The 21,264-nt window shown below is 42.6% G+C and overlaps 1 protein-coding gene across 1 annotated transcript; it reads left to right on the top strand.

Annotated features, from left to right (window-relative positions):
• Positions 1-19,228, top strand: BFSP2 (beaded filament structural protein 2; the record flags this gene model as incomplete). The annotated part of the gene is made up of 7 exons (XM_082499165.1): positions 1-456; positions 8,987-9,069; positions 10,856-11,012; positions 13,311-13,472; positions 17,469-17,600; positions 18,062-18,278; positions 19,146-19,228. The coding sequence occupies 7 exons, from the start codon at positions 1-3 to the stop codon at positions 19,226-19,228; spliced, it is 1,290 nt and encodes a 429-aa protein (XP_082355291.1).
• Positions 19,229-21,264: the final 2,036 nt, after the last annotated feature.

Here is a 21,264-nt window from a genome sequence, read left to right on the forward strand (position 1 = left end):
ATGCCCTTGCCAAGGCGCCGGTCGTCCTTCTTGGGGCAACAGCCCTCCTCCTCCACGGCTGAGACCTCGGGGCCACCCGGCCGCCGAGTGAGCATCGGGGGCGGAGGGAGCCTGTCGAGACCCCCCGGTGTCTATGTGGGCACCGTCCCCACCGGCGGCGTGAGCAGCTTGGGCACCCGAGTGTCCCGCAGAGCCCTGGGCATCAGCAGCGTCTTCCTCCAGGGTCTGCGCAGCTCCTCCGCCGCTGTGCCCTTGGCCCCAGGGCTGGAGAAGGGCAGGAGTCTCTCCTACGAGAGCCTGAACGGCTGCTTGGTGGAGTACATCGAGAAGGTGCGAGCTCTCGAGCAGGTCAACCAGGAGCTGGAGGAGCACATCAGAGTCTACCTGGACAAGAAAGCAGCCAGCGTGAGCAGCTGGGGAGCACTGAGGGAGAACTGGGAGGCGATTTACCATCAGGTGAGCATCAGAGCGCTGTCAGCAGCAGGGGGGACAGAGGGAGCTTCACGAGTCATTAGCAACCCTGAGTGGCAAGGGTTGATGCTGATGATGAATGCCGCCTGATTTCAAGGCGCGGTGCCCTAGACAGAGGGTTTTAAATCTATCTTCATGATAATTAGCATTATCATTTCACAGTGTGTTGTGGAAAATGCCTATTAAGCAGGAGAATTGCCTCAGGCATCCTGCGCATGGGGCCGATTGAAATGCACCCCAAGGCGTGCTAGTCTGGGCTGATTAAAATGGGTGATTTTTTTTTTAATTTTTTTTTTTTCTTAGCTGTGGTTATTACACTGAGCATCCAAATTATTAAAAGAAAACTGCTAGGACTGAATTAGTTTATCCCTCAACATGATATCATTACAAGCACTTTTTTTTTTTTAATTAGCAATTCAGATTTTTACTTTATTCCCTCGTTTGCTTAATCACATTTTCAAAAGCTCTATTTATTTAAAAATAATAATTACATGGCTACAAATGAGTAACTCCTTCCCTTCTCTTTGTTGCTGCCCTGCCATCCCTTCCTTCTTCCCTTCTCTTTGTCGCCACCCTGCCATCCCTTCCTTCCACCTTCCATACAGCACAGGCTGTGGGTTCTCTGGGAAAGCGTTTATGGTGAGTGGGGGGATGCAAAATGGTGTTTACATTGCCCCCGTGGACAAGAAACAGTTCCTTTTGCTGACCAGTAAGACCAGTAAGACTTTGCAGGCTGACGTCCTGCTTGCAGGGAACATGGGGCTCTGTCCCCTGACATCTCAGTGCACCTCGCAAGTTCCAGCTTCTCAACTCCCAGCCAGTGGGAGCGGATGGGATCCCGAAGAGCTGGAGCCCAGCACCTTGCGTATCTCTTCCTGGCAGTGCTTGTGCAGGTGCAGAAAATTCCATCGGGAGGTCTTCAGAAAGCCTGAAAGACAACTTTTAGTTCCTCGAGACAATTCTCTCACTCATGGGCTGGCCAGAGTTTTACCTCTGGCATAGGAAAGAGAGTGTGTTTTTACAGTGTGCTGCATTTTTAGGGCAGGTCTTCACCCAGAACACTACAAACGTGGTCTGAACCCTGAGTGCGGCAGCGTAAACTGCTGTACAAAGATCACATCAGCAGAAATGCCCAGTTAAGCACTTACTTTTAAAGTTGTCTTTTTGCTTTGGTAAATGACGTTGCTGCTGCTAACCCTATAAAGCTTCCTGAAGGAACAGGCTGCCGAAGGCAATGGGTGCTCTGAATCTGGGGTGCTTACAAAAACCAATACCCTCAAACCTATCATCTCACTGAGGTAGTTGGGGACTTTGAGGTGAGATGAGGGTTAATGTTTTGCAGCTGCCATCCCATGTTTTCCGGAAAAATGTCCCATTTTGCATCTGTAGACCTTACCTGCAAAACCTACCAGGGCTTACGGTTAAGACCAAAAAAGTAGGATTGTAGGTACTTAGGAAGGACTGTTTACTTTTTCTTTATATGAAACTCCAATATTGTAGTGCAGATGAACCTACTTATGTAATAATTTTTCACCTAAATTGCGTTCCTTTTAAACTTTCTTTGTACTGTCATCCTGCCATCTTGCCTCTACCTCCCTTCTTTACGAGTAAAGAAGAGCAGCTCATAAGGAAATCTAGCTTGAATATTGGGGTCTTCCTGTATAAAATCAGAAACATAAAGCTATGAAGTAATAGCATTTGCAAGAATCATGGAAACTAAAAGAAAAAGATTAGCATCATCCCTATCTATTATTAAAACACATTAGAGAGTACGTCAAGTTTTCCAAATTACTTCAATTAAATCAATAAAAGAGGCATCACTTAGTGGGTTTTGACTTTCTGAGATGTTATGTGCAATTCTGACTAATAGGTTTCTTTGCTTTTTTATATTAAGCATCTAACCAAAAATGAAAATAGGACCTCATCCAGCCCAAACATCAATTAACTCATCCATCCTGGAGCTAATTGGCAAAGGGATGCCAGCATCAACACTGAAACTGTCACATTTATTAAAACAACATCAAAATCAGTTGCTGCAGAAACAGCTGCAATCACATGAAGTCTGTATCCTCCTGCCACAACATGTCCCAGTAGGAAAAGTAAAAGGTGTTCAAGAGCGAGTTGTAACGGAAATGAGAGATACCTGGCAGATACATTTCTAGACGTAAGTTTTGTAAATATATTTAGATTTTTCTGTAGATGTCCACATCTGCCTTAATGTGACATATCCTTTTTTCAGCCTTCTGCAAAATCTGAGGATTCATTTGGATTCCTGGCCAGCCAGGAGGTATGCCCAGCATCCATAAACCCCTTGGTGCCATTCGCATGAAGCAGCTGTGAAAGTCTCAGGGTGGAAAGCCACTTAAGCTGTCACCTGTTTTAACCTCAATGCCTATAATAGGAACAGATTTTGAACAAGAAGCAAATAAAAATACACAATTGCAGTGGGGTGTCTCAACAGAAGGCCCCTCCTCTTGCCCTGCTAGTGAGAAAAGGAGGATACAGCCACGTAGGACTCTCCTAATCCCAAAATCAGAAATGTGATGGGCCCAGCTCTACAGTGGGGTAGGAGAGACCCCAGCAGACCCGAGGTCCTGTTTCCCTCTTGCCCTTCCTGGGATGTGCTCCAGCATCCCAAATTTCGGGTAGTTGTCCTCCCAGCAACAACAACTGGGTGCCAACATTTCTCCCAAACACATTGCTAGGGGAAAAAATGTGGCAATGAGTGACTCAGAGGGTACGAGTGGAGGGTCCCTCAGGGGAAAAAATACTCGTGTTTCTTTGCAGTTGTCAGAGCTGTTGCTGCTATACTGCAGCAGGGGATCACTGACAGGAGCTGAATGATGGGAAGCCACTATCTAGCTCACAGCACTAATTATCCGCCTGGGCAGCTGGTTTTTAGCAGAGCAGGTGGACACACACTAATTGGGACGGGTGCAAAATGGCAGGATTTTTGCAGGAAGTGAGGGAAATAAGAAATCCTTGTGGAGAGGAATTCATGTGACAGAAATATAAATTCATCTCATTTTACCTGGGGCATAATCCTTTTCTCCAGGCTTCATCCCAGTCTTCTTGTGGAAGATTCTATCTCTAATCAACTGTGTCTCTTCTGCAGAATAGGAGGTAGTTTGTAATGGTAATTCCTTTCCAGGGAGCAGGGCAGCACCTGGGAAAAGTGGATGCTTGAAATAATCTCAGCGAGTTAACAGAGAGGAGAGTGTAGCTCAGCCTCCGTGACCGTTCAATTACGGCTGTGTGGGAGACACAGAGATTTATTTTGTCTATGAGATAGCACGTAGCACGGTTCAGATCACAGTAGTAAACACAAAACCAGAAGGAATAAACGCCCTGGACCAATTTTATCACTCCTGTGCATGGTTAGGAGCATTTGAAAGATCACTGGAGTTTTGTATAGAGATACTTTTATTGGGACCTGGCCTTACTGTCAGCATTTACTCAGTGTTAATATTAAGCCTGGAGAATATGCAGGACTGACAGCCTGAGGAATCGCCACATCTGGACTCACACCCAGTAATTTATTTGCTGCAGGGCCAGGAGAGCTGCTGAGTATTATCTGTAACACACTCTCACACAACACAGTGCGTGATTAGTGTCTGTAAATGGGCGAAACAGCATTCTGCTACTAATCTAAGGGCACAACAAACTCCCACAAAATGGCACAGAGCTTGGTCAACCACCATACAGAGGATGGCAATAAATTAGTTTTAATTATATCGTCTCAGCCACCTCCAACAGCGTAACCTCAGAGTACCTACACATACAGCTAGCTGTAAGGCATGTGGGAGTGAGGTTTTCTCCATGTGCTTAGGCAACATTACGGTTTTTACAGCTCGTTTCTTTAGGCAGTATCTCCTGCTTTGAGAACCAACCATTCTTTGATGCAGTCCTGTTTACTTATGAAATATTCAATCTATACATGAAGTCGTGTTTTCTTGGACGCAGCAGGAACCAGCAAAGGACCCATCAATCTTCCCAGCCTCTCTCCAAGTATTACCATTCCCAAGGTGATGCACCAAATGCTATTCTTGCTGCCTTCGGGTTTTCCTCCTTCAGGCTCTGAGAAGAGGTTCAACGCAGAAAGGATGACCAAAAGCATTACGAGTTTACCGCTTGGTGGCATCTGAGCAGCACGCACTAGGTTGCGTGCTTGTAGCCTGATTTAGTTGCGAATTACAATGTGTTGGAGGCAATGGGCTGATATCAACCATTTCTTTCTGCATGCAGAAGAAAAGACTAGACCAGCATCTTTGGATCTTTCTCCATGGAGGCATCGTTTGCTTTAACTGAAGTGAACGTAAAAGCCAGATGATTTTCCATTACATGAATAATTAAACCATGAGATTCATTATCACAGGCCACACCTGAGGCCATGAATTTAGCAGCATTCAGAAATGGACCGGGCATTTGAAAGAATAGCAAAACTATACAAAGCTATCAGTAAAGCATAACTAAGAATTTGAAAGGTGTAGTATATCTTGTATTCTAAACTTGGTCAGATCTCTGTTAAAAATCAAAAGTTGCCAGCCACCAGGGATAAGTTCTCCCCGTAAGTGTCTGTATCACATCACACTTTATCAATGCTGGAGTTTGCAAACTCCCTTGAGGCAGCTGGTTTTCCTTGTTGCCAGTCGTAATCCAGTAAATGGGTCAGTATGTCGACGCATATTTTGAAAAGACTTTTTTTCTAAAAATTAAAATTGCGTTTTCATGTCCATAAAACCCCAGTGAAATCAAACAAAATTGTTGCTGCTTTCTAGTTAAGATGTTTTATACCACACATATTCAGTGTTAATTCAAGAGCTGAGAAAAAATCATGTTTAAAAGGTATATGCACATCACAGGTGCGAGTGTTGAAAGACAATACGTGACTTAAAGGAGCTATTATGGGTAATAATATTTGCATATTGATAACACTTCCCATCTTGACTGTTGAAGTGCCACATAAGCATCGGTGAATTAAGCCTCCCAGAAGCCCTGTGAGGCAGGACAGTGCTGTCTTCTGCTTTACAAGCAGAGGAGGCAATGTCCAAGTGCTTGCAACATTGTGAGCCCTCTCATTTCCAATGGACACAAAGAAGAGTGTTTCCTGAACTGCTGCATCATGCGTTTTAGTATGTGTGTCAGCAAAGAGGCTATGAATCCGTCTCACTAGTGCTGTGTGTTTGCATCCAGCTGTTGATTATTAGGAGAATTAAATCAAACAAAAGAGCCACTAGATGGAAGTCTTCCATCTCTTCTTCTCAAGCCTAGAAAAGGCCTTTCACAGCTCACGCAAATCAGGGAGAATTTTTCAGGAAACCTGGTTGCTACATAGAAACTACCATGTAATTATTTATCCTTCAATTTCACTGTCGGATTTAAAGTGTACACGCTCATCTCCAGGAGGGCTGAAAGGCTAATGCCTGCTGGCTCCCCAATACAACACTCATCCCCGAAGCCTTCCAAACATTAGACTTTTTTATACCATTTTTACTTACACGGCACAGTTCAGGTTTGTGTGCAGTTTTGGAAAGCCCTGCACTTTCCCACTGAGCATTTGGCATTAGATGATGATCTATGAAGAGCGGAGTCGGGTATTAAGCGAGTCCTCAAGAGTATGATACCAGGGCTCTGGTAGAGACGTCCACTTGTGGGGCAGGTATGAAGCCACCTCAATGCTGCAATAAAGCCACAAGATTACTACTGAAAAGCACTTTTAAAAAACAGTTTTCTTCTGCATAGAGGCAGAAATCTAGGCAGCAGAAAATCACCAGCTACTACCTGCTTCTACTTTCACTGCAGCCCAAAAGCCATTTTACACAAAATTCAGCTTCTAAACTTAGCCATTAACGTAACTCTGAGTGGCACTGTGCAGCTCACAGGATTAAATGTTGCTTTTGCTCGTGGGATGTTCCCAATTCCCTCAAAGACATTAATTTTCATCAGACTTTAGGTCAGATATTGTAACTGCAAGGCCTCACTGCCGGAGGCAAATGGGTTTGATTTGACAAGGCAGGTCAAATCATGGGACAGCGTTTCTGGTCCCTGATTTGAGTTGGGAAAAAAAATAAAAGCTTCTCTGATGATCCATACATGTATGAATTGGCAGGAAGATAAAATAATTTCTGTGGGAAAAAAGAAAAGAAAAAAAAAAGAAAAATACCCAACCAAAACTTCGGAGCTTGGATCAAAGAACTGCCTCTACCTCCATGCTGCTGCCATGTCAAAACTAAATGTTTTTTCTCCATCTTTCAGGAGAAACTCAGGTCTCCTGGTGCAAGGGGACCCAAGGACAGAAGAGCAGCACAGCCCCAAAATCCCACCTCTGCCCAGCCACTCTGAAATGCCATGTAAGGGACGAGCCAGAGGCTGGGAAGTTAGGCCAGTCCTGGTAAAGTGAGGTTGCAAAAAAACAGAGAAGGAAAAAGGGGGTTGAACGATGAAGATGAGCCAGTTCTGTGTGCAAGACAGCACATAAAGGTCTTCTGTATCTGTGTGCTGCATGGTGGGGTTAGCTGGTGTGCCGTCAGATACCATCTCTTTGCCCACACCTGTGGCTTTTGTAACATCACTGGCTCCTGTGCATTCACTGCACGCTCTAATTTTGTCATGCCTAAACTGTTTGTTTTTTTTTTTTTTTTTTTTTTCCCAGTGGCAGCATTCAGAGAACCTCACTCTTCTATCTAGATGCTATTTGCATGAAAAGTGTTGGACCTGTGTCCCTGAGATGGCTTATCCCTCTATCATATCGGTTGGAACTGGCCAAGAAATCCAACACTCATTAAAGAAAAATTGGCTGCCCATGCAATGGCATGAGCTCTGTTTCCTTTGGAAGCCAAGCTGAGCTGGAGCTGCCAGGAACAGAACTCCAGTCTCAGGCTTCCAGCCACAGCCACCTTCTCTTTTTATTCCTAACAGTAGGTGAGAAGTAAGAAAACCACTTTTTTTTTAACTCTCATGCCTCTTCAGATTTAAAAGATGTAGGGTACTTTTAACTTCACAATTCGTTATGGACTTCTCAATGTGGGGAATAGGGTATTCCTTCAGATCTCTCCTCATCAGATGCCTTCACGTATTTCATATTTGTTTGTCCAAGCATTTGTAGGACAATGAGCAGTAAGCCAGTTTTCATGAGGGTGAATGTTAATTACCATGTAGAAATGCTTCAGGCTTGCATGTCCACGTCAACTCCATCACCAAGCAGCAGGCCAAAGACCAGGTAGGACTATACTAAGACAACAATCCCACTTGCAGTACTTGAGATAACTTATCTGGACGCAGGCTTTATATCTCCACATTGCATGGCCTGTTTCACCTCGGGGGAATGGAACGCTTCGGGGGATTTGCAATCTCATTTAGTTGGAGATTTAATTATCTAAGGAAAGATTTCTGCTTCAAGAACTCTCCTGGCCTGCTTAAAAAGCTGCTCTTATTCATGTGGTGGTTGAGTTTCAACTGCAAATCTCCATGGGTATCTCCTGAAAAAGACCAAAGAGATGTTCAGTTTAGCTCCTCCACAGTGACAGCATGGACCATGTGATGGCCGGCACGCCCAGACAGTTACTTGCAGAGATGATCACTCTAACCTGAGCAACCCTATCTAGCTGAAGATGTCCCTGCTTATTGCAGGGGTGTTGGACTAGATGACCTTTGAAGGTCCCTTCCAACCCAAACCATTCTATGATTCTATAAGCCTGGTACTGACTTCAGCATGTCTTCAGTCACCTCCATAGCTCAGTGCACATGTGACTCCAGGGCAATCAGTGGTCTTTTTTACCTTTTCATCATTTTACATAACCTTCTTGAACCACAACAGGCTGCTATGTCACAATCCTTTCAGGTTTGCTTAACCCTCAAGTGCCTCCTGGGTATTAAAGTTACACCCCAGCCATAACGATACCACAGTCTTATTTGCACAATCTTTCCAAAGCATTTCACATTTGGTGTAATAATCTTTGAAGACTGCCTGCTTCTCAGGTCTCATATCTATCGCAAGAGCTTACAGGATCCCATCAGAGAAGAAAAAAGATGCTTTGGGAGCTCAGGACGGCTCGCAGATGGCATAAGCAACAAGTATTCCTTGGCTCACTGAAGAGGACAACCTTGAAGAGGACTGCTGATATGGGAAGTAGAATAGGAACTGCATTAAGTGCTACGCTTAAACTGTACCTAGAAAATATAAGTGGGACTTAAATGATGATCACACCTTGCACACAGTAATGAATTTTGCCCCTTGCGACCAGCTCACAATCAGAACAAACGTGCTTCCACAAGAAGATGAACGCTTAGGAGAAATGAACAGTTTGATGACAAATTACAGCCTATTCGAAGATAATTTGTGCATTTATATGTACAAAATTAATTGATTAATTGGAATTAGTCACTTGAACAGCCCTAGGCTATAGGATTATTTTCAAAATCAAAGCTATACATCTGCTTAAGATACATGTACAGTGTATGTAGCTAATGTGCTGAATCTCTTCATTGCTTGAGCTCTGTTGTCTCTTTCTTCTAGGTGGGCGAAGCAGTCCTTGAAAATGCTCGTCTTATGCTGCACACTGAGAACATCCAAGCCTGTGCTGAAGATTTTAAAGACAGGTAGTCTTGTGGTGGCACCTAGCTGGCCACTTTCTTTGAAACTTTGCCTTGATAAATGCTTACTCTATAGGGGAGTAATGCTTAGTGAGCAGAATGGGCTCATTCTTTTAGGTTGAATATTGAACCAACTGACTTGTGAGAGTTTTTTTAACAGCAAAGTAATTATGACACTAATGTTATTTTGGAAGATTTATGGTAACAAAAATGTGCCCTAGCAAAATTACTTAAGCTATTCTTTGATATACAGGCATTGATCTCTTACTGAGAGGTCAGTATTCATTCAAATATGGGTTGACGTTTTACAAAGGCAAACATTCATTTGATTAGTAGTTTTAATTTGCAGTGTCACACAAATGGTTTTGGAAGTAAAAATCATTCTACTGCAGCAGCTGAAAAGCAAAAACTGTACCACTGCAAACATCAGTGTGGAAACATTAGATAAGAAAACAGAAGTGGGCTGCACTGATTTTCCTTGTCTTTCCTGAGAGAAATTAGTAGTAAAAGGAGACCTCAAATACTGACCAACTCCTTTTTTAACATCTTTCCTTTTGCAAAGCCTAATATTCATGTACATGAGTGCATGAAGCTCTTTAAATGTTATGCAGAAGGCCTGATGATCCTTCTAGCTTTTATTGGTAATGGACTTCTTCATTTACAAATAGCTTTTTGCAAGATCTGACACGCAAACTGTATTTGAAACTAATTATTTCCTATGATTTTTATCATCCCTTAAACTTCTGTCTCTCCCTGGTATTACTTTATTTAATCGTATGAAAACATGTGTTAATCACGTTCTTATGTTCGCCTTTTATTTTGGAAAGGTACAACTCTGATCTACTCATTTTGTGGCTTCGCATCCAGCAAGCTACACTCATATTTTAAATAGTTTTAAAATATATGTTTTAAAAATGTCAACTGACTTGGACAAGCAGTCTACATAACAAAATCAATGTCAAATCAATCCACTGCATAGTAAAAGCTCCTAATTGTCACTGGGATCAGTTTCCACTTTCCCAGGCTGTTGAAGTCCCAGCAACGAAGGTGGCTCTCAAGTGGCAGAGTGCAGGACCTGTTTATGAAGTTGGTTCCCATCTAACCTGCCAACTCCCCTGTCTAACCTCCCTGGCCAACCACGTTCCCAGGCTGGCTGGGTTTGACACAAAAGCCTCCCACCCAAAGAGATTCACCATGCAGCCCAACCACATTTTCAATGGAAAGTCTAAAATATAACAGCAATTCTAGTTGACAAACCAACTGCTCAAATCTCCTATTTATTTTTATACTACTAGGATTTGGTCTTAAGGATGGGCTGGGACCCTGGAACATGGATCAGACTTCCATCAGCATGTTCATTAGTAAAAGCGCCTGTCTCTGACCGTAGCTCTGAAAAGTTTTTATGTAGACAAATGAGCAGTTATTCTCCTTTTACAGCCAAAAAAAAAACAGAGAAAAAAACACCCATAGTCATACTGTATATAAATACCAGGTCTAACAAGAGACCACATGCCTCTCCGTCCTTATTCAGGAACCCTATCAGGCTGATCACCACCACAGCGCAGACTGCTAACTTGGCCTGCTTTATTACACTCTGAGTTAATGATAGGGTACTTCAGGCAGTTAAATTCAAGTATAGAAAGACAAGGTGAGAGCAAAGTATATCTTCTGTGTTTCTGTGTCTCTGACTGGGACACATGAGCTAATTAGCACAATGGTGTAACAAAAAAAATGTGGGTGTTTCTTGCTGAGCTGTGCTGTATTAAGGTTTGGGGATTTTTTTTCTCTGCAGGTATGAAAATGAGCAGCCATTCAGAAAGGCAGTGGAAGATGAAATTAATTCCCTATACAAAGTGATTGATGATGCTAATTTAACTAAAATGGATCTGGAGAGTCAGATAGAGAGCATGAAAGAAGAACTAACTTTGCTGTCAAAGAATCATGAAGAAGTAAGTCCACACTCAAGACACTGCAAAGCCAATGTGTGCCTGTTTCATCTGGTTGATGTCATACATCTAGCACAAAGCAAGCACTCAAAAGCTCCACCTGCCATGTCTGGGTGGGGGGATCCTCCTGAAAACTACTCCTATTTCTCTCTTCTCTGTTAACTTAAAGCACTAACCTCTGAGGCATGATCAAATTAATTACATTTAAGTTTTAACTCTTTCTCATCTGATGACACAGAAGAGGTGTCATCACTTCATTTCTTGCTAGACACCATACGATGGTCATGGTGTTGCACAGTCACACATGTGGATATCTCAACAGTGAGGTCTGATTCTCAGCCAGAGATGTAAAAAGAAAGTATCTGTGCAGGGAACAAGCTGCGCAAGTCCTGCTGCACTAACACTGAGCATTATCTGGGCTCTTCTGAAAAACTCCCACTTGGCTTAGCAAGCTGCTTAGTTCCCAAAACCGAGTCTCTCCTGAGCAACACACCACTAAAGCAAGTCACAGGGACAGGCAGCTGGAAGGGAAGCCCATTATTACCCAATTTTGCAATACTTTCCCACTTACTCATTACATTCACCAGCACTATTTGCATGAAGGTGGTTTATTCCCTTCAGCAGAGGTTTCAGGATCGGACCCAAATCGGCGCCTTTACTGATGGTGGCTCGAATATGGATCTACTACTAATCCCACATAAGGGACAGCAAGCAATTGTGCTGATGCTTCAGAAGTAAAAGAGAGCTCATGGAAGTGCCTCATGGAAGTGAGGCACTATCCTGCCTTACATTTCTCATGTGCTCTTTCTCCAAACATAAGATTTCTGCAACGTTGGCAGGCATATGGAGACTTGAGTAACCAAGATAAGGTTGCTTCATCCCCTCCTTACTTTCATGAGTCTATTCCCAAGGCTGGAATTTTGCAGAAAATAATCAGTGGCTTCAGCACCACTGCATGGCATGAGAAAGGTTGAAGTTGTATATATGAGGGAAAACAAAAAATTGATAGAAATACACAAGATTCCATTTAAACCTCCGTGATTGCAATGATTGCTGTGAAACCAGAGAAGTTGGCAGTGGTGCTGTTCTCTGCCCATATACATGGCATAACAAGAATAACAGCTTCCCAATAGCTCCTCGCTCTGCATTTAGCCAGCGAGGAGTCCTTGCTGGGTGGAAGGATGCTCCTTTCTTTACCCATTGGGAGTATCTGAGCATTCGCAGAACCACCCCAGCACAGACCTGGTTTTCCAATGGCAATGGCACCAGCAGAAGCTGCTCAGAAGAATTCACAGAATAAAGCCTGGAAGTAACTATTGCAATTACTCCAGCTGAGTTCTGGCACATTAAATTCCCAAGGACATTCCTGAACTAATTCAAACCTTTCTTTCCTCCAGTGCCCCCACTAGGAAATCCACGTCAAGTCCTTTTTGAAGATTTTGTGTACTTGGAGTAGGCACATTTTGAGGATTTCAATTTTGCAGGTTCATAATACACATATACTTGCCCACCCTTTTTTTCCAGTACTGTCACTGTCACGGGCCACTGCCTACGAATACAATTCCCAGATGCTTTTACACCGCTTTTTTTTTCTTATGTCAATAGCACATATAAACAGATTGATGTACAAGGACTGTGGTGCTATGCAGTTCAGATACATGTGCAAATCTCATTTATTCTTGTGTTCCTGAACAAAGTGTACAACTGATGAGCTACCTTTAAGCATGCAATTCTAGACACACCAATTCTCTCCTGCTTATGTGTTTTTGGAACACTTGTATGTAAAGAAAAAACAGAATACTGTCACAGAGAAGGAGAGTACTCTTCATCTACTGTGCACATGCATAAAAGCACACATGGCTCATACAAGCTGCAAGGCTGTAGAGGTCCTGCTGTTTTGCACAACTTGTTGTATCTCCCAGTAGATACATATCTATGTTATTGCATAGTGCAATATAGTTGTGGTCTTGAGTGTGTAGTGTGTATATATGCCCAGCTCTGACTGCTGGAGAAACTTGCCACTGCAAGAGGGCTGCTCCAGGCAGTGCCCTGGTGCAGGGCTTCAGTCTCCTGCCACCAAGGGGAACTCCAGCAAGACTCCCCACGCAGAAGCAAGGCAAGTCCACATCTGAAAAAGAAACCCTGCAGTGCACTAAATCATTCATGCAAAGACACCTTTTGGGACCACATTTTATTACCGTCTCTGTTTGTGGAACCAAAAGGGCTCTTCCTCGAGCCCTTCTGAAGCTACCATTCAATTGTCCAGTTCACCTTCTGTTATGTCTGTTGGTTTTGTTCAAGGATGTGAAGGTGTTATACAAGCAGCTTGCTGGATCTCAGCTGGAAGAACTTGATGTTCCCCTGGGAAGTGGCCTGGATGACATACTGGAAAAAATCAGAATCCACTGGGAGAGAGACATTGAAAAGAATCGTGCTGAGACAGGTACCCTGCTCCGTACCAAGGTAAGCATTCTGTAAGCCACTCCAACATTAAGGGACTTGAAGCAAACACAAAATCTGTCTAATACCCTGCAGTAACTTTGAGGGCTAAGTGTTTGAGTCTTTTTCTTGAAACAGAAGATGGTAAAAATCTAACGGATTTTGGTCCAAGTCCATTGGAAAATACACTCATAAATACAAGTGACTTTCTTGGGATGCACAGTGTTAAGTAGCGGTGGAAGCGACCCAGCAGATATCACAGGTATCTGTGGGAGACTTCTAAGGGCTCTGAAATGTCTGAGAAAAACAAACTTAATCAGTTGATACCTTCTGTGTCAGATAAGCCACAGTCATTACCCTTCTTACTAGGGCCATTCCTCCACTGAACAGGGGTCTATAAATCAAAAGGGCAAAATACATTGCTCTACACTAATTATACAGCTACAGACTCCTTGTGGATTTCTCCTTGAAATTGTTTCCTTTGGCAGTGCTGGAAAAATTGGATATTAATTTAAAAATGAAAAGTGATTATAATAGCCATTCCCTTTAAAAGTTCTCTGCTCACCCATTTCTTTCATACCTTCAACATCTGGTCTCTCAACTGCAGAAAGATATGATTTGGGGAGAAAACTGCTAGCTCATACTAGACTGAACATTGGATCCCGCTATTGTGTCTTTGATTGTGGTCAACACCCGACGCTGCAGAGAAAGGCCAATAAGCAAACATAACCTAACCCATCCCTACTTAGCCATCTTCATCTAAGCTCATACTAGTTCAAGTTGTTCCTGGTTTGGTTGGTTTTTTTAATGGGAGGAAGAACCAGAATAACACAGATTTCTGGAAAGATCTGTTTCAGTTCAGAGCAGGTTCTGGTATGATATTCTAGGGGTTTGGGTCCCCAAATACACCTCTTATTAAACCCAGATGATACAGCTTTGTATCTTATACAGTTTTGTTTCTCATACAGATCTATTCAGATTATTACTATTTATACAGATAACAAGAGTTCTCCTAATTATGTCCAGCCCTTTTTTCAACTAAGCCTGTGGACTTATGTCATCTTATGTGGCTGAATTGCACCGTTTGGTTATTCATACTGTGAAAAATTTGTCCTTGCTCTTTTGTGACATCAGAGGAGAGAGAGCAGTTCCCTCCTCTCCTTTGCTGTTCAGTACTGTTTTCTTTGATCTCTTTGTGAGTTTTCCTTGGTCCTTAATGCTTTAATTTCCTTTCTCTGCACCCACTCTTTGGCATAGCTGTGACCAGTTGAGACCAAGGTATTTCAAATGGTGTCCTAGCACTGGCTTAGATATCAGGGCAGTACTTTTATTTTCTGACCAATTCCCTTGCCTCATTTGCTTTGTCTTCTGACTAGATTTGCAATTTGCAATCCTGACTAGATTATTCAAGGGTATTCAGGCACTAAAATATATCAATTTGTATTCATACCTAACAGGGTTTCATATGGGACTTTTTTAGATGAGTAAGTAACCTCAAAACTCCAGTCCATTGCTTTGAGCTCTGCACTTTTTTGTCCATAATGCTCAAAATCTTTCCCTGAATTGACAGAAGTCATTTAAAACCTTGTAAGGCATGCAAGCTGCTTAATATTTTCCCCCAAAACATGCTTTACTTAACGATGTGGCACTGTTCGTTCATGTAGTTTGATTCCACACATTCACCCCTGCTCGTTGCTAACCTATATTGTTTTCTGCCATCCATAAATCCTTCTAGTTCATGATTCATCTCCAAGGCAGTAAACCTCGAGGCATCAAGCTGTCAAACTTCTGTCATAATGGAACTAGGCCTTAATCCTCCTCTTCATGTCCTGTCTTGTGACCAGCTGGTCATCCATGGCAATGCTCTGCCCTCAGCACACAATCACACAGCTTCCTCTGTCATCCCCTATGCTAGATCTTGTAAAAGGTTTTGAAAAATCTTATAAATGACATCTGTTGCTTCTCCCTTCTTTGCTACTTTGCTAACACATTCACAGAACTCTTAAGAGCTTATCAAAGTCACTTTCCTTCTGCAGATATCATGTTGATCAGACCCTGGATGTTGGCGTTCTATCCCTAATCATCCTTAATTATCTTGATTCCATGAAAAACAGACTGAGAGATTCTGCACTCTTGCACAATGCCTGGCTCAGAACTGTACAGACATGCTTGAAATCCACACATTCCCAGGAAACACAAGCATCAAAATGATAAAGATTTATGAGGATGACTTCATCCTCTCCCTCCATTAGTCCAGTTGTTTGTGGGCACCACAATTTGGTATAGCCTTTCCCTTGTGGAGCATCTCAGGAATAGGAAGAGCAGAGCCCCCAGAAAACACAAATTGCCTAGTGAAGAAGGTACAAAGACTACATCTGCACTTCTCTACAGAAAGGACCCCGAAGCTGAAGCCAAGTGTCATGCCCAGCAGCACACTCCACATGGACTCTTGGGGTGACACAGCTGGTAATCCTATAAGGAGGACGGGGAAATCTTGTGTGTACCAAAAGCTTTAGATCTCATTCAGTGTGTGCTGACTTGCTGTGTCACCCTCAGTATTTAGGGCCATCTACTCCATCTGGCTGTTCCATCATTCACATCATCAATGTCAGGTAGCTGTGACAGCTTAGGGTAATGCCTGGAGGAATTTCAACATCACCTGTGGTGAGGGCAAGTTGGATCTATAGGTAGCATTTGGGCCACCAGCAAGGTAACTGTGGATGAGAGATACCAGGCTTCATGTAATGGGTGTAGACTATAAATATAGAAGCAAAGGCATCCTCCCTGCCCTATGTATCTCTTTAAGAAGAGGCATTTATAGTCCTCATACCATAGTAACATGCAGACTACACTCTCAACACAATTTAGGAGATACAAATTACTCCAGAGTGGCATGTCCATGATCACTAGGCTGAGTTCACCAGGGATTTTGTCTTTCTGAAGCGCAAGCCTCTATAAAGTATTTCTGGGAAATACAGGCTCAGTACAATTTGCTGGAAAGGACAATTTTGGTGTTTGGATTGAAATTTAGCCCTCTGCATCACAGGTTCATAAATCCTAATTTCTATTTGAGGCTTAACTTGTACTTAAATGACACATTTGGTATTGCTGACCTTTTGCACCTGAGATGATTTCACTCACAATGACCAAGGTATGGAGTTCACATGATGGTACCAAAAAAATTATAAAAATGATTTCTGGTGCATGGTCTCAATTTTTTTTTTTTTAAATTTGATCTTATTTTAAAATGAAGGAATGCATAATCAGAAAAGCAGGACAGGGTCAAGAAGAATTTTCAGAGTGGAATGGAAGTATTTTGCATAGTCTAACTTTAGCGTTGACCAGAAGAACTGTAGGTTTTGACTGAAGAATGGTATCTGCTAGGGAGCCCAGAGCTCTGGATTGAAAACCTTGATCTCAGCCCTCATTAAAAGTACAGAAATTTTATTTTTAGTAAGGTACCTTTCCTTCACCTATTCTCAAGGCGCCTGAACTAAACACGTATAAAAATCCACAAGCAACAAGAGTGTGAAATTGCATAAGAATATCAATTCAATTAACAGAAGTTATTTTCCTGACTATGATATGCCTTTCTCTCTGACTCACAGAATCCTATGTGAAAAATCAAGGTGTGAATACTTCTAAAATCCAATAGACTAAGTGAAATCACTTAACTTTAAAAAAAATATTACAGTATAGCCACAAAAAGAATTACAGCAATGTTTTCTTTTATAGGTCATTTTAAACTTACTAGTATGAATGCTGAACAGCTTTTGTTGACATAGATAAAATATATACACTTATATGTATAAGCCATTTTACAGTAAAGGCATGGAAAATATGATAATTTTGACACTAAGAAGTATCCAGAATTGTTCAGCTAAGGGATTTAATAGACAAGAATCAAAGTTGAAGTCAGAATTGCCAAAAACTATGAAAACATTAACTGTCAGTTTGGTACATAAGGAAACTAAAACATAATTTGAGTAGGCTGGAATGACGGTCACCATCTTTTACCAGCAACAGGCTGAAACGATAGCTGCCGTGCGAACCCAGGAGGAAGAGATGGTTGAGGGCCTCAGAACCGAGTTCCATGAAACTGCCTGTAAAATACAGAGCTTGCAAGCAGAAACCGAATCTTTGAGAACCTTGGTAAGTAATGTTGGCTTTTCAATGGGTATATTCTGTGCGAATTCAACATGCCTTCTGAGGAAAACATTCCCATCTTGGGATGCATTCTTAAGAATAAATCCCATTTTCCAGAGGATACTGTTTCCAGAGATGCCAGACATTTCTGGGCTCTTCTTGATTGACGTGGTGTACTAAGTGTACCACATTTGACAGCTGGGCCCCAAATTTAAGTGTCTTCATACTCAGTAATTTCACTGAGATTGCTGGGTACTTGACAATGTGAAGAATAGCTGCGCCTTGTAACCAAAGTAGTTCAACCTTTATAATAATACACATTTTCAAAGTATCTAAAGAAAAGAATTCCCAAAATAGTATATCTCCACTTACACATATTCAGTAGACATATTGGCCAAACCTGAATAAAAATCATTATGAAGCATATGAAAACTGACTGGTTTATGTCTGCTGTCTTGTCCTTACAGAAGAGGGGTCTAGAGAACTCTTTATACGATGCCAAGCACTGGCACGACATTGAGCTGCAGAACCTCGGCTCTGTCATTTCCAAGCTGGAGGCAGAAATGGGAGAAATCAAAGTAGAAACTGAGCAGCAGCAGCGGGATCGTGAAAATCTGCTGACCAGCAAACAACAGCTGGAGAAAGACATTGCTGCATATCACTGCCTTCTGGATGGAGAACAAAGCAGGTACTCATCATTTAAAGCAAGCATGCCACGAGGATGGAGAACATATGCTCTCTGGGAAGGGGTTGTGAGGTAGCTGGAAGCAGGAGGAATAGGGTGATTCTCGTGTTTCATAGGGCTGGGTGGTAGACGGTGAGGTTTGGAGAAGCTGCCAAAGGGGAAGAACACCCCAAATCCAGTTGTGCAGAGATTCCTGAGGTATTGGAGACAGGTGGTTTCCAGAACTGCCACAGAAGGACAGGGTTTAGGAATACACCAGTAGGTGTATCAAGCCTCACTTCCCTGATGATTTGACATGTGAGATTAAAAAGCTACTACAGCATCTGCGGGCTACATTACCAGCTGCAAAGCAGCTGTGCTGTTGTTTCTTGGGTACATTATGCCTTCCCTCATCCTCACACTACACAGTCCAAATATTAAAGTTGTGATCCAGGGGAAGCTCCCTTCCTAAGAACACAAGTTCCCCCAAAGCCCAAGTACAGAATCTGGCCAACTGACTGTGCCTTTTGTGAAGAAACATAATTCATACTCTTAACATTTGTCCTCTGGGAACAACCTGTAAACTCCTTTACAGTGGTTGGGATGCTTGGTTGGGCTTTTTTAAGATCCTCAATCACCATTAGTCATGGAACCTCTGAGAATCTGATCCACAGATTTTTATTTGCTTTTCTGCTCAGGTCAGGCTGAAATTTCTTTACTCATTTTGAAATTAAAAAAAGACACAGTATATCAAATTTGTTTCCTGCTGCACAATCAGATCCTGCTGAAGCTGATAAGAGATCACCAGTTGAACTGAAGATAGTACTTGGTTCGGGAATTTTCCTATTTGTAGTAGTGACCAATTTTTTTTTTTTTTTCACTTTCAGCTGATTATGAAACTCCCAGTCCACAGAAGACCATTGCCATTAAAGCAAAAGATGACACTGCCAATTATGTTCGTGGAAGCTAAAACCCCATCAAAGCAGCCTGCTTTATTCAGTTTGATTCAACAATCGAAGTAGGTTGTAGCTTGAACAACTTTATTAGACCCTTCTCATGTAATTGCTTTGCTTACAGATTTCAGTTTACTCATGTTGTTAAAATTATAATAAAGAATATCAGGTTTTTCGTTTGACGTTTTTTCCTTCCAGTATTTTTCATGATAGCTGAAGGGGGTTGGATTAAGAACACAAGCCCTCCACTTTCCAGCAAGTAAACTTTTTCTTTTTATAGTACAAATACATCAAGACTGAACTTATCCCTTCACTGTACACAGGGCATCCACATGGAAATGGCGAGTGCTCTGTTGTGTCACAAGATCATCAGCTAACTAGTGTGAAATCTAATTCAAATAATGCTGAGGCAGTTAACGTGTGCTATTAACTCAATGCGATTAATTTTGCAATACATAAGCCAGCATAAGCACTAATATGAGCATCCCAACAGTACTTAGTAAACATCTTTTAACTCTAGACTAAACTTTTGGAAAAGTTGAAGGTGCAAGAGAGGAACAGCAGTTTTGTCTGCAGTACAGGTCACATCCTTTTACTGTATACTGAGAGCCCTAGCCAGGGTGCCAGGTCGTGCAAATGTGATACTTTTTGATATATTGATATATTTTGATATTTGGTTTTTATATGCTTGGCTCTTTCTTGGTATCAACATCCCTTCAGGCACGTTGGCCAGACTTCTTTTGAACAGGCACCTACACAGCATCAATGTGTGGCTGATGTTAGGTAGTTTCTCTTATTTTGATGGTATCCTGATGAAAAAGATTTGCCATCTTTCACTTCTGACTTTCTTTTATGTTTTAAATATTGATATCCTCATTGTATTGCATTTGCAGTACGGTCAGATAAAGTGCCATGATGGGTCCCGCATTGTCAGAGAACCATAATGAACCTTGGCCCCTATCACACAAATCTTAGGTGGATGGCTGGCTTTCCTTCACAAATCCCCGCAGAGGAATGAAGCTAACCATACATGTGTTTGTTGAATCCGGACTTTACCATATAGACAGTTACACAGGGTGACAACACGGTTCATTAAGTGGACTCAAGGGCTACTGAGAAATGGATGTCATCTACCTTGACTTTAGCAAGGCTTTTGACACTGTCTCCCATGACATCCTCATTAGGAAGCTGAGGAAGTATGGGCTAGATGAGGTGACAGTGAGGTGGATTGAGAGTTGGCTGCGGGACAGAACTCAGAGGGTTGTGATCAGCGGCACAGAGTGTAGTTGGAGGCCTGTAACCAGTGGTGTCCCCCAGGGGTCAATACTTGGTCCAATTTTGTTTAATATATTCATTAATGACCTGGATGAGGGGACAGAGTGTATCCTCAGCAAGTTTGCTGATGATACCAAACTGGGTGGGGTGGCTGACACCCCAGAGGGCCGTGCTGCCATCCAGCGTGACCTGGACAGGCTGGAGAGCTGGGCAGAGAAGAACCTAATGAGGTTCAACAAAACCAAGTGCAAGGTCCTGCACCTGGGGAGGAAGAATGCTAGGCACCAGTACAGGTTAGGGGTGGACCTGCTGGGAAGTAGCTTGGAGGAGAAGGATCTGGGGGTTGTGGTAGACAGTAAATTATCCATGGCCCAGCAATGTGCCCTTGTCGCCAAAAAGGCCAATGGAATCCTGGGCTGCATAGGGAAGAGTGTGGCCAGTAGGTCGAGGGAGGTCATTCTTCCCCTCTACTCTGCACTGGTGAGGCCACAACTGGAATACTGTGTCCAGTTTTGGGCTCCCCAGTTCAAGAGGGACAGGGAACTGCTCGAGCGAGTCCAGCGAAGAGCAACTAAGATGATTAAGGGCTTGGAGCATCTCCCTTATGAGGAAAGGCTGAGAGAGCTGGGACTCTTTAGCCTGGAGAAAAGAAGGCTGAGGGGAGACCTTATTATGGCATACAAGTATCTAAAGGGTGGGTTGAAGGAGGATGGAGCCAGGCTCTTTTCAATGGTTCCAAGTAACAGGACGAGGGGCAATGGGCACAAGTTAGAACACA

This window comes from Vanellus vanellus (genome assembly GCF_965231255.1).
Source record: "Vanellus vanellus genome assembly, chromosome: 2".
NCBI classification, from domain to species: domain Eukaryota; kingdom Metazoa; phylum Chordata; class Aves; order Charadriiformes; family Charadriidae; genus Vanellus; species Vanellus vanellus.